The sequence below is a fragment of the Microtus oregoni genome, unplaced genomic scaffold (genome assembly GCF_018167655.1).
Source record: "Microtus oregoni isolate MIOR12 unplaced genomic scaffold, Mior012 000009F_ref0000495, whole genome shotgun sequence".
Taxonomy (NCBI): domain Eukaryota; kingdom Metazoa; phylum Chordata; class Mammalia; order Rodentia; family Cricetidae; genus Microtus; species Microtus oregoni.
The window spans coordinates 10196665-10209864 of record NW_024543068.1 but is presented as its reverse complement, the minus strand read 5'-3'; the positions used below and the strand labels follow the sequence as shown (position 1 = coordinate 10209864).

The window sequence follows — 13200 nt, the reverse complement described above, 5'->3', positions numbered from 1 at the left end:
CTGGCCTCCCACTCATGGAGACCCACCTGCCTCTGTCTCCTCTGCTGGGATTAAAGGCTCACACCACTACCACCTGGCTGCTGGCCCAATGTTTGATGATTCTAAAATCTCTGCTTTCCCAGTCCTCTGATAGTCACTCCTTCACAAAGGTAGAAGAATGTAACTGGAAGGATCAACTCCAGGTGATAGCCTGTCCCTGAAATGGAATAGTGGTTAAGATTGCAAACAAACCTGTGTTAGAAAACAGTTTTGAGACTGTGAGGACAGAGGACTTGTGACAGGTACAGCAGGAGTAACTGACTGGAATTGGCCTCCTAGGTCAGGAATTCCTCTTTTTTTTTCTTTCCCTACTTGGGAAAGCAGGACAGGCTGCTTCTGAGGCTCTGTAGGCCAGCAGGTCCCCCAAACGCCACAGCTCTTATACAAGTTCACCACAGCTGTCTTGTGTCTTCCTCCACAGCAGAATCCCGACTAGATAATGAATTATAATGGTTTGGCTTTGTTTACAAAATTTTGCTTTGTGTTTTACCTTCCCTTAATTTGTTCACAGTACTTGGGAATAAAAAGCAGCCCATGGCAGGTGTGGTGGTGCACACCTTTAATCTCAGCGCCTGGGAGGCAGAGGCAGGCAAATGCGGTGAGGAAGTCTGATCTATATATAGTGACTTCCTGGCCAGCTAGGGCTATACAGTGAGATCGTCTTTAAAAAAAGCAAGCAAGGAAAACAAAATCCTGCCCATGTAGCAACACAAGAATGCCAACTTCTCCCCCTTCCCCCCAACATATCTTTCTGTCTAATGACAGACCAGTTTGTGGCCTTTCCCAAAAGTACCCAATTTTGGCCGGCATGTAGAGCATCAAAGGCACCACCGGGGAGTCTTCATTGCCATAGATGATGAATCCCATTTCTTTCAGGCGTCTCCTGAAATACCTGGTGTTCTCAGCCAACTGTTGTACACATTCTTTGCCTAAAAAAACAAAAAACAAAATAATACTAAGGAATAGAAGAAAAAGATAACCATTTTCTTTGTCTTCTTTTTATCTGCCAGGACTTTTGTTTGTTTGTTTTGTTTTTCGAGACAGGGTTTCTTTGCGTAACAGCTCTGGCTGTTCTGGAGCTCTCTATGTAGACCAGGCTGGACTCAAATTCACAGAAATCCACCTGCTTTTGCCTCCTAAGTGTGCTGGGATTAAGGTTGTGCACCACAATTGTCTGGAGTCTTAAGAGTTTTTACTGCTATGAAAGTATACTACGACCAAGGTTACTCTGACAAAAGAAAGTTGCTATTGTTTTTTATTTTTGAGACAGGATCTCTGTTGTGGAATAATCTTTCTGTATACTGTGAAAATGTGTTGTTCTCATTGGCTTAATACAGAGCTAAATGGCCAATATTTAGGCAGGAAGAGGTTAGGTGGGACTTGTGGACAGGGAGAATGCTGGGATGAAGAAGGTGGAGTCTCCAGGAGGCCCAGGGAGAAACAAGATAAACATGCTGTGCTGAAGAAAGGTACCAAGCCACGTGGTAGAATATAGATAGGAAATATGGGTTAGTTTAAAATGTAAGAATTAGTAGTAACCAGCCTAAGCTATTGGCAAAACATTTATAACAACAAGTCTCTGTGTTGTTCTTTGGGAGCTGGCTGGTAGGACAGAAAATTATACCTATGGGTCTCTCTATATAGCCCTGGATGTCCTGAAACTCATTATGTAGACCAGGTTGGCCTCAAACTCAGAGAGATCTGCCTGCCTCTGCCTCCCAAGCACTGAGGTTAAAGGCCTGTGTTAGCATACCTGGCTAAAAAAGTATTTAATTGGGGGCTTGCTTACAGTTTCAGGTTAGTCCTTTATCACCACTGCAGGGAGTGTGGAGGGTGGCATGCATGCAGGCATGCTCCTGGAACAGTAGCTGAGAGCTTTACGTCCTGATTCAGAGGCAGCAGGAAGAGAGAGCCACTAGGCCTGGCTTCAGCCTTTAAAATCTTAAAGCACTAGGGAAGTAGAGACAGGAAGTGATATGGCTAGGCAGAGAGAGGAATATAAGGCAGGAGAAGACAGGAGCTCAACCCTATTCGGTCTGAGGATTCAGTAGAGGTAAGAAGTCTCTCTAGTGGCTGCTCCTTTACTTCTTTGATCTTTCAGTTTGTGACACTCTGGGATCAATCTAGTGATGCAGAAAATGAACTAAAATTTGGAACTTTCTAATTAACGACCGTAAAAGACTAATGAAGTAATAAAATCCTTACGGGTGTAGAATTTGTGTTCATCTGTGCAAATATGTAGGTGGTTTCTTATGTTCTGATTTAAGCTCTCATTTTGAAATGTTCACATTCATGTAGCAACAGAACTTGAAACTACAGATAAAGATAAGCTGGCAAAACCCACGAGGATTTAAACTTGTCATCATACTGAAAGAAGAGTTTAGTATTGTTCCTGCATTGCATGTGCACAGGACCTCTGACATTATCCAGTAGAGGGTTCGTTTGTTACAATGTTGATTCCCTTTGAATATTAAAAACCATTTTTTAGTATGCTTTGAGTTCATTCTCAATACTGCATAAGTAGAGAGATATGGTAACCCATAATTGTTTCTTGTTAGTCGCTTTACAAATTTTTAAGGAGCTGCCTGCTGGTGAGGGTTCCTTTTCTTCCCACCATGTGGTCCTATGGATCGACTCAGTGTCACATTTGTTGGCAAACACCTTGTTTTCTATCACCCCTTTCTGCTTTCCCTGACAAATGGCCCCAAGCCCCATCATACTCATTTGAAAATGAAACAGTACTAAATCTGAAGACTCATCTAAGTAGTTTTAATTACAGGAGTAAGAAAACCCTGTTCCACTGGGCATGTAGAATAGACCTCTAATCCTAGTACTCAGGAAGCTGAGGCATACACATACACAGTTAAATTCAAAGTGAACCTGGGATACATAGCAGGATTCTGTCTTTAAAAACAAAAACAAAACACAATCACCTCCCAAACCCCTCAATCAAAATACTCTGTCCATATCAAATATAAAATGGGCCAACTACTCCTTTCATCCTTGATCAACCCCAACAAAACAAAGAGTGGCTCCTTCAGCCATGCATGGTGGCACATGCCTTTAAACCTTGTACTCTAGAGGCAGGAGCAAGTGGTCTTTATGAATTTTGGGCCAGTCTAGTCTACATAAACTAGTTCCAGGGCAGACAGGGTTGTGTAGAGACCCTGGGTCCACAAAACAAATAAACACCCCAACTCTTTAGACATTCAAGGAAGAGACCCTATCACTGATGAGTCCTGATAGGAAACACTGAAGGGTACATATTACTTACAAAAAAACAAACAAAAACCAAAACAACAATAACAACAACATAACCCCCCAAACTGTGGCAAAATCTAAAACAACAAAAACAAACATGTGCAGGAGGCAGAGGCAGGTGGATCTCTGTGAGTCTGAGGCCACCCTCGTCTACAGAGGGAGTTCCAGAACAGTCAGGACTCTCCTACAGAGAAACCCTGTCTTGAAAAACCAAAAAGTGTGGCCATACTCTGATTCTATCCTTACAAGAACATGTGTGTGTGGGAAGGGGCATTAAAAACTGAAGGCAGCAGAAAAACAAAAATATCAAAAACTCACTAAAATCCTTTCTGTAGTGATGGCAAACATTTGGAGTTTGTTAGTATAATTGCTGCCCATCTTATGAATCTCACTATTAGGCTGAAGTTCATTTCCATGCCACTAGAAAAATATAAAGACTAAACTTTAAGAACTTCTACTCGACAGTTTTCACGTTTGGATATTTTAGCTATGAACTCTGTAGAAGAGGAATAAAACTTCACAAACTTTCTGGATCAGCAGATTCTGAACGGTCACAAATACCCCACAGGATGTGCAAAGGACCCCTTAGTGTCTAGGGAGGGAGGAAGAGTTGGGAAAACATGACAGTGAGCATATACCTCACTAGGCCTTTAAGGATGCAGACTTAGACTGAAATCCAGATCATCACATCTAAAAATATCGTAAAGCAGTGACTGGACTGGGAAGGGGTAGGCGAGGATAGAACATGTAAAGGAAAAAAGAATGAAGGAGGCTTTAAAAAACCAAATTGCACAGGTAACTGAAATCTGTTCTGCTGGTTTTCTAACTTGGTGAAAGATGGAAAATCTTAGGTCAAAACTCTATGAAAGACAAAACCAAAATAAATGTTAGCTAAAATGCAAGATAAACTAACATATTCCCCTTAAGTTCCTGAAAATGGCATCAGGAAAAAAAAAATCTTTGTTAGCCAATTAAGAATCCCAAGGAAGGGCTGGAGAGATGGCTCAGAGGTTAAGAGCATTGCCTGCTCTTCCAAAGGTCCTGAGTTCAATTCCCGGCAACCACATGGTGGCTCACAACCACCTGTAATGAGGTCTGGTGCCCTCTTCTGGGCTGCAGACATACACACAGACAGAATATTGTATACATAATAAATAAATAAATAAATATTAAAAAAAAAAAGAATCCCAAGGAAAAGAAACAAATGCATCTTCACCAGGCTTCTAATAACCTAAGATGCTGTCTGCCTCCAAGAAGCACCTTGTAAAGGACAGGTGAAAAGGCTTCTAGGAAACGAGCGAGCTGGAGCAAAGGAGTGGGAGTCAGGTTCATCAACTCTGAGCCCCCATTTTGCTAGACTGGCGACCGAGCATCAAAGTGCCCTGCTAGAGTCAGGGCCAGACTAAAGGACATCAAAGCAGCTCCTTGGCTCTCCAGCTCCATATAAGAATGAGAGCAGCTTAGCTAACACAGGCCCGTAAGTTCCTCCAACAAGCAGAGTTTATCACCCCCTCCCTTGTAGTGGCTTAATCCTTTAATTCGTTTCAATGCCAAAAAATAGGATTTCCTGAGGGCTGCCACAGGATGTGCAACAAGCAGCAGGGGCAAGGGCTTAGCGTTGTTGATTCAATATAATCAAGAGTTTAGCACAAGGGTTGCTAATGCACAGTCAGTAACACAGGGCCCCCAAACAAAAGGAAGAAAAGAGGCCAAAAGCCTTTGAAAAAAATAAAGAACCAAATTTTAAAGGGTGCCAACTCATTCAGGATTGAGTCTCTCTCCCCTCCCCTCCCCTTGGACCCAGAATCTTTAGCATGTTAGGCAAGCATTCTACAACCCAGTTACTTCCCTAGTCCAGGACAGTCTTAGATTGTCTAAAGACTATTCTATCCTCTGACGGAGCTGGAATATAGGTAACACAACTACTTTAGACAGAACCAAAGGGATGAGGAATCTACTGTGTACAGTGTGGGCAGGCATCCACCTCCAGACCCAGAGGGTAGCAAACAAGGGCAATTACTGGAAAAGGTCTGCTTGGTTTTAAGTTGGTAATTTGAGTCAGATAACAAGGTAGTAAGTTAGTTTACAAACTGCTAAAAAATGAACATTAAGGAAAACATTTATTGGCCAAGGCTATCTGTATGTTATTTCTAAAGACTTTGGGATTTTGAAGCCGGGCGGTGGTGGATCACACCTTTAATCCCAGCACTCAGGAGGCAGAGGCAAATGGATCTGTGAGTTCGAGGCCAGCCTGGTCTACAAGAGCTAGTTCCAGGACAGGCTCCAAAGCTACAGAGAAACCTTGTCTTGGAAAAAACAATATCTGAGTAGTCAAAATGGGGAGGGGAAAACAAAAAAATAATTCCAAGTAACACCCCCAATCCTGACCTCGGGTCTAAAGCCTCAATTCTCCCTCCCTAACTGGTTTCTAATTCCTAGCCCGGGGGTCAGGGGTCAGGGTTCTAAGCAGTTAGGTCTCTGAAAATGATGAAAACTGGCAGCTTAGCTTTATCACCAAACATCACACTTCTTGCCTCCCTTTTTCTTGTGGGTAGATTCAGCTTTGGTGCTCTCTGATGTAAACAAGCTTTAAAGTATACATAAACAACAAGTTAAGTCTTTTAAATGCTAGTTTGCCTTCTGATTCTGGTGTTTTCAAAATGCTAGGCGCCTGGTGACAATAATTATCAGTGGTTTGAGGAGAATCCTTTTTGTGAGGAGTGGGGAGACAGGGCCCCACCTAGCCCAGGCCAGCCTTGAATTTCCAATCCTCCTGTGATTACAGGCACGTACCTGGCTCACACTGGCGGTCCAGGGGGTGCTTCTGTGCTGCGTAAAAACACATCAGGCACTACCACCTTAAGATGTCTCTGATGAAGTTCTCAGAGTTTACTTTTGGAAGGTCCTTCGGACACTGATAAAGACTCTCTTCTCACACTAACGTCAACCTCTCCCAAGACTTTTCTAACCAAATCACACATTAAATACCCCTGTCTTTGAGGAGTCCAGATTGGTCGAGATGGACAATCCTGCAAATCATATTAGAGAAAATCACCTGAACATGGTATTTTATTGCCCTGTTTGCCTTCAGCAAAGACTCTAAAGGTAAGGAGCACCCATACCCTGATATTTTCTCTCCACTGACAACAAATCCCTGTATTTCCTGGTTGAAGTCAGAACTGACCTCAATTAATTGCTCTTCCTAGGACAAGACTTCACTGTAGCTGCAGTCTCGGCACCTGTACAGTCCCTCTTGAACAGAATTGCTCTACTGTATTAAAGAAGCATTATGGAGAAAGAGGTGGAGCTCAGAGGCAAAGAGCTGGCTTACTATGTACAAGGTCCTGGATGAAAAAACTTCTAAGGTAAAAGCATCACGGATAGGCCTTCTTCTTTAACATTCATTACACTATTAAGGTAGATGACAGGAACATACAAATCAAATTTAGGTAACTAGAAAGTCCACAGGAAGCACTAAAGATAAAACCAATCCTTTGGCATATTCTCATCTCTTCATTGGGGAGCTGTCAGAGGATAACTGGCCCCTCTATCTTGTTACTGGAATATATTATTACTAAGTCGCTGAGCAGCAACCGTCTCAAAGTTGAAGGACTGCTATCACCAACTCTTTTAGATAAAAACCTCAGAAACAATTCCAGGGGAAAGAAGCAAGGCCAATCGTGTTGTGGTGTGCAAAGTTAGATATGTTCTTCAACACAGACTAAGCCACAGAGGCCACAAATCCAGAATGGCGAGGATAAAGACTATGTCCCAGCTCAAATAAACAGACATAAAAATTGCAGAGAAAAATCTTTAAAATAAATCTGACTATAAAAATAAACCAACCCCAAAAATTAAAATAGAACTAAGGAAATCTATCTACTTTAATCCCTAAAAATTTAAGACCTGAGCATCACCGTAGCATGCAACCATATCTCCAAATGAAGGGCCTCTGGTTTGGGGCTCCTTTCCCACCCCAGGGGAACCTAAATGCCTTTCTTAGGTATTCTAAGAACAACGTTCCATTTAATGGTCAAGTGTACATCTGTTCAAGGCCTAGCTTCCAGCCTGATGCTTGTGGGCATCTAAATAGCCAGCTTCAAACTGACTGCAACAAGACACAAAAAGAAGGTTCTTATTGCAAAAAACTTTTATTTGCATTTGGATTTTGAATGAGAGTGGGAGAAGGAAGCACACACAGTTCACATCCCTGAAAGGCTCTTGAGCTGAACTGCTTCTGAGTGGGAGGGTGCGCGGGGGGGGGGGGGGGGGGGGGATAGCGGTGGGGTGGTAAAGAGCTTGCTGAGTCAGAGTGGAGTGGAGACAGGCAGTCAAATGTCCCAGTGGCTGTCATTGTCAGCATGACCATCCACTAGGAAATTCAGGTGTTTTGTGGAAAATTAGTAAGAGGCCACAAAACAGCCTGTTTTAATAAAACACTGACTACAATCAGAAGCAGATGGACCGAGGGAAGCCACGTCCTATTTGGAAACAAGATACAGAAAGAACTTGCCCCACGTGTGAGCTCAAATCTCCCCACCTGTAAAGTGGTCTTAGTGCTTTCTGATTTTAATAAGCTTAAGCCATTGGTTAAAAGGCCTTTTGTGTTAGACATTAGAGCAACTAATTTATAAAAGAAATTTTTTTTTCGTTTATAGAATTTGTAAGAGGCTCTACAAAGAAAAAGCTCACTTAAGTTTGATTAAGCATGTTAGATCTGAGTTGGCCTCAACTTTTACTGAGTTGTAGGAAACTTACGGTTTCACTGGGGATGCAGTGTGGAAGGAGGTTGTTTAGAGGGAGGGACAGAGGGAATTAAGAAAGGAGCAAGGTGAACAAAGGAAAATGTTTCGACTCTGGGACTAGTTCCTCCAGGAATCTTACCCTGCCAAGCTGCAGGACAGTTTTTAAAGACCTGGAGCACATCTTGTTCAACTCCAACACAGAGCAGGTAACGCTCGCTGACAGATGTTTCTTGACATTAAGTCACAGGCCTCGAGCTCAGCCCTGGAAAAGCTGCTCAAAAGTTTTAGGAAAGGACGGCCACACCAGGAAATGCACTCTGCCCTTTTCCTTCTTTCTAATCACCGCACTCTGCTCATTATTCCCTCTCTCCACTGATCTGGCTGAGTTTCTAAACAAACTCCATTAAAGCACAATACTAAAGAAAAAAGCAGAAGGCAGATACTCCTGGACTTGGAGGGCAGTGTTGGGGAAATGTCAAAAGTTGTCCCTTCTGAGTAGCTCTCCTCAGGATCAAGCTGATGCTTCTCAAAGACAGGGTAGTGTCTACTCCTAAATTAGTTGTTGACAGTTCTCTGGATCATTTAACACCTCACTAGCAAGTCTTTTGCTGGATTAATTCAAACAGGTCAAGCCTAATTTTAATTAAACTTCAACCTACTCAAGTCTCTTTTACACTAGTAAGAGATTTATCTAGGTTCTTTAGAAACTAAATGCAGACAGTAGTGTTTTCTTTCTGTATGTAAAGTGACTTCTGTAATCACTGTAAAAGCTTCCTGTTACATGTACTTTTGGAATTTACTTTATCTCTAACATGGTCATACTGGTAGCATGCAACTACACAAGCACTGTACTGTATAGAAAGCACTAAATTATTTTACACCCAAGTGCAGTTCTGGAAAAAAAAATTTAAATCTTAGTTGATTTTTCTAAATATTTTACTTTAATAAAAAGATACTGGAGCTAAAATCCACCACAGAATATGGTCAGTGATGCATGAAGGACAAGTTAGCTTTCCAAGTGTCTGGTGGACTTTTCAGAACTTCCTAGGCTCTCACTTTTTTCACCCACCAGCCTGTAATAACTTGAATTTTCGAATGACACTTTTACAATATACACTCTTCCCACTTGTGCAAGCACTGGGGTCAACAGGCCTTAGTGTGGCATTTCCTTTGAATGTAAAGACTGCTTTTGCACTGAGGCTCCTGCATCTTCATGGGAATTTCTACATGCCACAAGATATGCTGAAGGACAGGTGCCAAGTCTTCTGAGGAAGGGCATATGACGCATATGCTCTCCACAGCCTCCTCCTCCTCAGACTAATGCCCAGCTGACATCAACTCTGGTGCTGTGCAAGGAAGGCTCAGGACAGTAGGCTTAGAGTCAACTAACTCACTTAAAAGTTTCGTTACCACAGCAAGCACGGCAAGCCTTCCAATGGTCAGTGAAGAGGCTGACAGATGATCCCTCTCCCCATTCAGCTCAGGTCTTTCTAGCACCGGAACCTTCTAAGCTGGTCCCAGATACTGTGGAGCACAATTAATAAACTTTTTTCTTGAACAGGCAAATTCATAAAACTGAAGATGACAACAATATTTCCAAAAGTCTCTCCATAGAGATAACAGGATCACTGACAGATGGGAACAAATATAAAATCAGTTTTGACTTTAGAAAAGTCTTAGTCAAAACCAGCTCTCCTACTTAACTGTTTCCAATGCAGGCTGTAGCCCATCTACAGTACCATGTATTAGAATGGAGAAATCATGGCTGAGGATGTGAAATCTGCCAGAGCCACGATGCCTCAGAAACAGCAAGAGAGCAAGTTAAATTAAGTCAATCTGCTAGTAGAAAAACATTTGTACTTTATTTGTTTTTGTTTATGAGCTAGGCCTCAAAATATATAGCTGAGGATGACCTTAGACGATTAATTTTCTTGTCTCCACCTCCCAAGTGCCAGAATTAGACTTGTGTCACATGTCCCACCCCTGAAAAGACCTTTAACAGTAAAACCAGCAAAATCAAATTACCCTCCTTTCACAGTAACTGGTCAACACTGCCCTCTGGTGATACAAATGAATAAACCAGGCAACATCTTTTATTGTTCATTTCAAATACATTTAAGTAACTGCAGCTCTTCTGAATGCACATCTCATTTGAAATGGTTTTTTTAAATTTATTTGTTATGCATAAAATGTGCTGTTGGCATACATGCCTACAGGTCAGAAGAGGGCACCAGATCTCATTACAGATGGTTGTGAGTCACCATGTGGTTGCTGGGAATTGAACTCAGATCCTCTGGAAGAGCAGCCAGTGCTCTTAACCTCTGAGCCATCTCTCTAGCCCCCTTAAAAAGGTTTTAAATCAAGGACATTTACTCTGGAAATATGCTATTGATGATATACACATTACTATGTATTGATAACATTTTCACATAAAAAGATGTGATTAAGAAAGACCCTGGCCGGGCGGTGGTGGCGCACGCCTTTAATCCCAGCACTTGGGAGGCAGAGGCAGACAGATCTCTGTGAGTTCGAGACCAGCCTGGTCTACAAGAGCTAGTTCCAGGACAGGCTCCAAAACCACAGAGAAACCCTGTCTCGAAAAACCAAAAAAAAAAAAAAAAAAGAAAGAAAAAAAAAAAAAAGAAAGACCCTGAAGGCAAATGCCCTAAATTAAAAGCACTGTAGGACAGCAAGAAAAAGTCTCATCACATGTAAATCAGGCATGGCAGTGGGGGTGCACACCTCTAACCCCAGCACTTGGGAGGCAAAGGCTGTGAATTCAGGTAGCCTGGTCTACACAGAGTTCCAAGACAGCCAGAGCTACAAAGAGAGACCCTGTCTCAAAATAAACAAACAAACAAAAATTCCACAGGAGAGAGCCAGTAGAGTTCTCAAGGAGTGTGTCTTTTTTTTTTTAACTTTTTTTTTCTGACTAATTATGCAGGCACACGTCACAGTCACACACAGTACAGTACAAGAACAAGCACAGAGACAGACAGACACACACAGCACACAGTACAAACTCACTTACCTTATCTGGGACTCGAACCGGCGACCTTGGCCAGTGCTCAGACCGTTAGGAGTGTGTCTTTAACACACTTGAAAGTGTCTATGGAAACCAAAGCCTAACAGTGGACCCATTGGAAGCCTGACTCCTTATTTAAAAAAAAAAAATCTCAACCAAAAGAACACAGTTGGCTGTTAAGTTTTTACTAAGTCAAAGACGTACCAAGGCTGGTGCCATCCTGCCCCATAATACACTTCATGGAGGTGATGATCTGCTCCATCACAGGTGGTGACATCGACGTGGCATACACAGCACTGTGAGAATGTGTACGCAGATAGTCTATCAGTGCCTGTGGAAGCAGAGGCAGATATTTAGAGTCAGGTCCTGAGCACACAGTTATGCAAGTACCTTCCTTCTAGGTGCTACTGGACTCTTTCATTCAAAGGCCTGCAACAGGGCGCTAAACAGAGACTCAAGGTCAACTAACACCATCAAAGCTCACAACTGGCCAACAAAGATGTCAGAAATAGCAAAGTCTTGGGTTTTGGTTTTTAAATTCATTTTTAAAGGCTCACTCTAAATTCAAAAAACATATCATTTAATGTTATGAATTAAGAATGCTGAATTGCTTTTTGAGGTATAATAATTTACTTCTAGGTGTCATTTGTATCTCATCCTATACATTTACCGTCCATCTTTATATTCCTAAATAACAATTTTCCTGGGCTGGGAGTGTATCATTCAGTGCTGTGGAAAACACCAGGCAGGTGTGAGGTTCCTCAGTTTGATCACGCCCCTCCCAATATTCTCTGGAAGGAGATTCACAAATTGATACATAAATTGGCAGAACTTCATTATGTCTTTCATTAGAATATTATCACTGAGTAAAATATCTTTTAATCATCCTCGTCAGGATAATTTAAAAAAAAAACACAACTGATTTTATATCAGTTTCGATTGCGTTCCTGTACTTTTTACTATCATTTAAGCCTTTAATTAAGGCTTATTTTATGTATATGAGGTTTCTGCCTGCACATGTGTGTGTGTGCACCAAGTATGTGTGAGAAGCTTACACATTCTGGAATTGGAATTAAAGATGGCTGGAAACCTATTATGTGGGTGCTGGGAACTGAACCCAGATCCTCTCCAGGAACAACAGGTACTCTCAGCTGCTAAGTCACTCTCTAGATTCTCATTTAAATCTTTTTTTTTATTTTGTTTTGTTTTTCCAAGACACGGTTTCTCTGTGTAGCTCTGACTGTCCTGGAAATCAATCTGTAAAACAGGTTGGCCTCAAACTCAAGAGATCTGTCTGCTTCTGCCTCCTAAGTGCTGGGATTAAAGTCATGCACCTCCACCGCCCAGATTAAATCTTTAAAAATAAAAATTTTAAAATAATATTTAAATATAAATAATATATTTAACAATAAATTTAATTTATTTTTTAATTTATTATTTTTAACAATAGATTTATTTTTAATTTAAAATTTAATAATAAATTTAAAAATAATATTTAAAAATAAAATATGCACAAGAATCTGTTGTGTGATGGCACATGCCTATCACCCTAATCTCTGGACGATGAGGCAGGAGGATTACAAGTCTAAGGCTAGTCTGGGCTACAAAGTGAGACAATGTCCTAAGTAAAGAGGGGTGATCAGTAGCATATATACTAAAAACAAATAAATAGTAAAATAGTCTTGTTGCTTCTAAAACTCTCAAAATTGTACCTCAAAGCATAAATATGTCATGTTGATTCTTAATTATACCCTATATGATTTATTAGCCTTTAATTCATAACAATATTTATTTACCAGTTAACTTCTAAAGTAAGCTTTGTCTCATTAACAAAAAGGTAAAAATTAATAATGACAGCTATCAAACCTGATTAGAAGCAACTGAAAATGGGTCTTTCTAAAGGCAATCAATTATTAGGTGTCGTTATTTTGTCACCAGTGTCCAATCTGGAGTGAACAGACATTTGGTTAAGTCTTCCCAGGAAAAGTCACACAACACAGAGGTATGTACAACTCTACCAGAATTTACCTGAACAATTCCAGGTGGTCAGACTGAGGCCAATGGCTAGTAAGATTAGAAGTGTATTCTGTGAGGACTATGGATAATGCCTGCAGAAATACACCATGCACA

The 13200-nt window shown here is 41.3% G+C and overlaps 1 protein-coding gene across 1 annotated transcript in view; it reads right to left on the bottom strand.

Annotated features, from left to right (window-relative positions):
• The window catches only part of Sptlc2 (serine palmitoyltransferase long chain base subunit 2), a 70411-nt gene that overhangs the window by 5290 nt on the left and 51921 nt on the right, over window positions 1-13200 (bottom strand). The window contains exons 9-10 of the mRNA XM_041658698.1: window positions 11275-11401; window positions 833-968 (exon numbers count right to left, since the gene is read on the bottom strand). Of these exons, the coding sequence (XP_041514632.1) occupies window positions 833-968; window positions 11275-11401 (263 nt within the window). The remainder of the gene's footprint in view (window positions 1-832; window positions 969-11274; window positions 11402-13200) is intronic.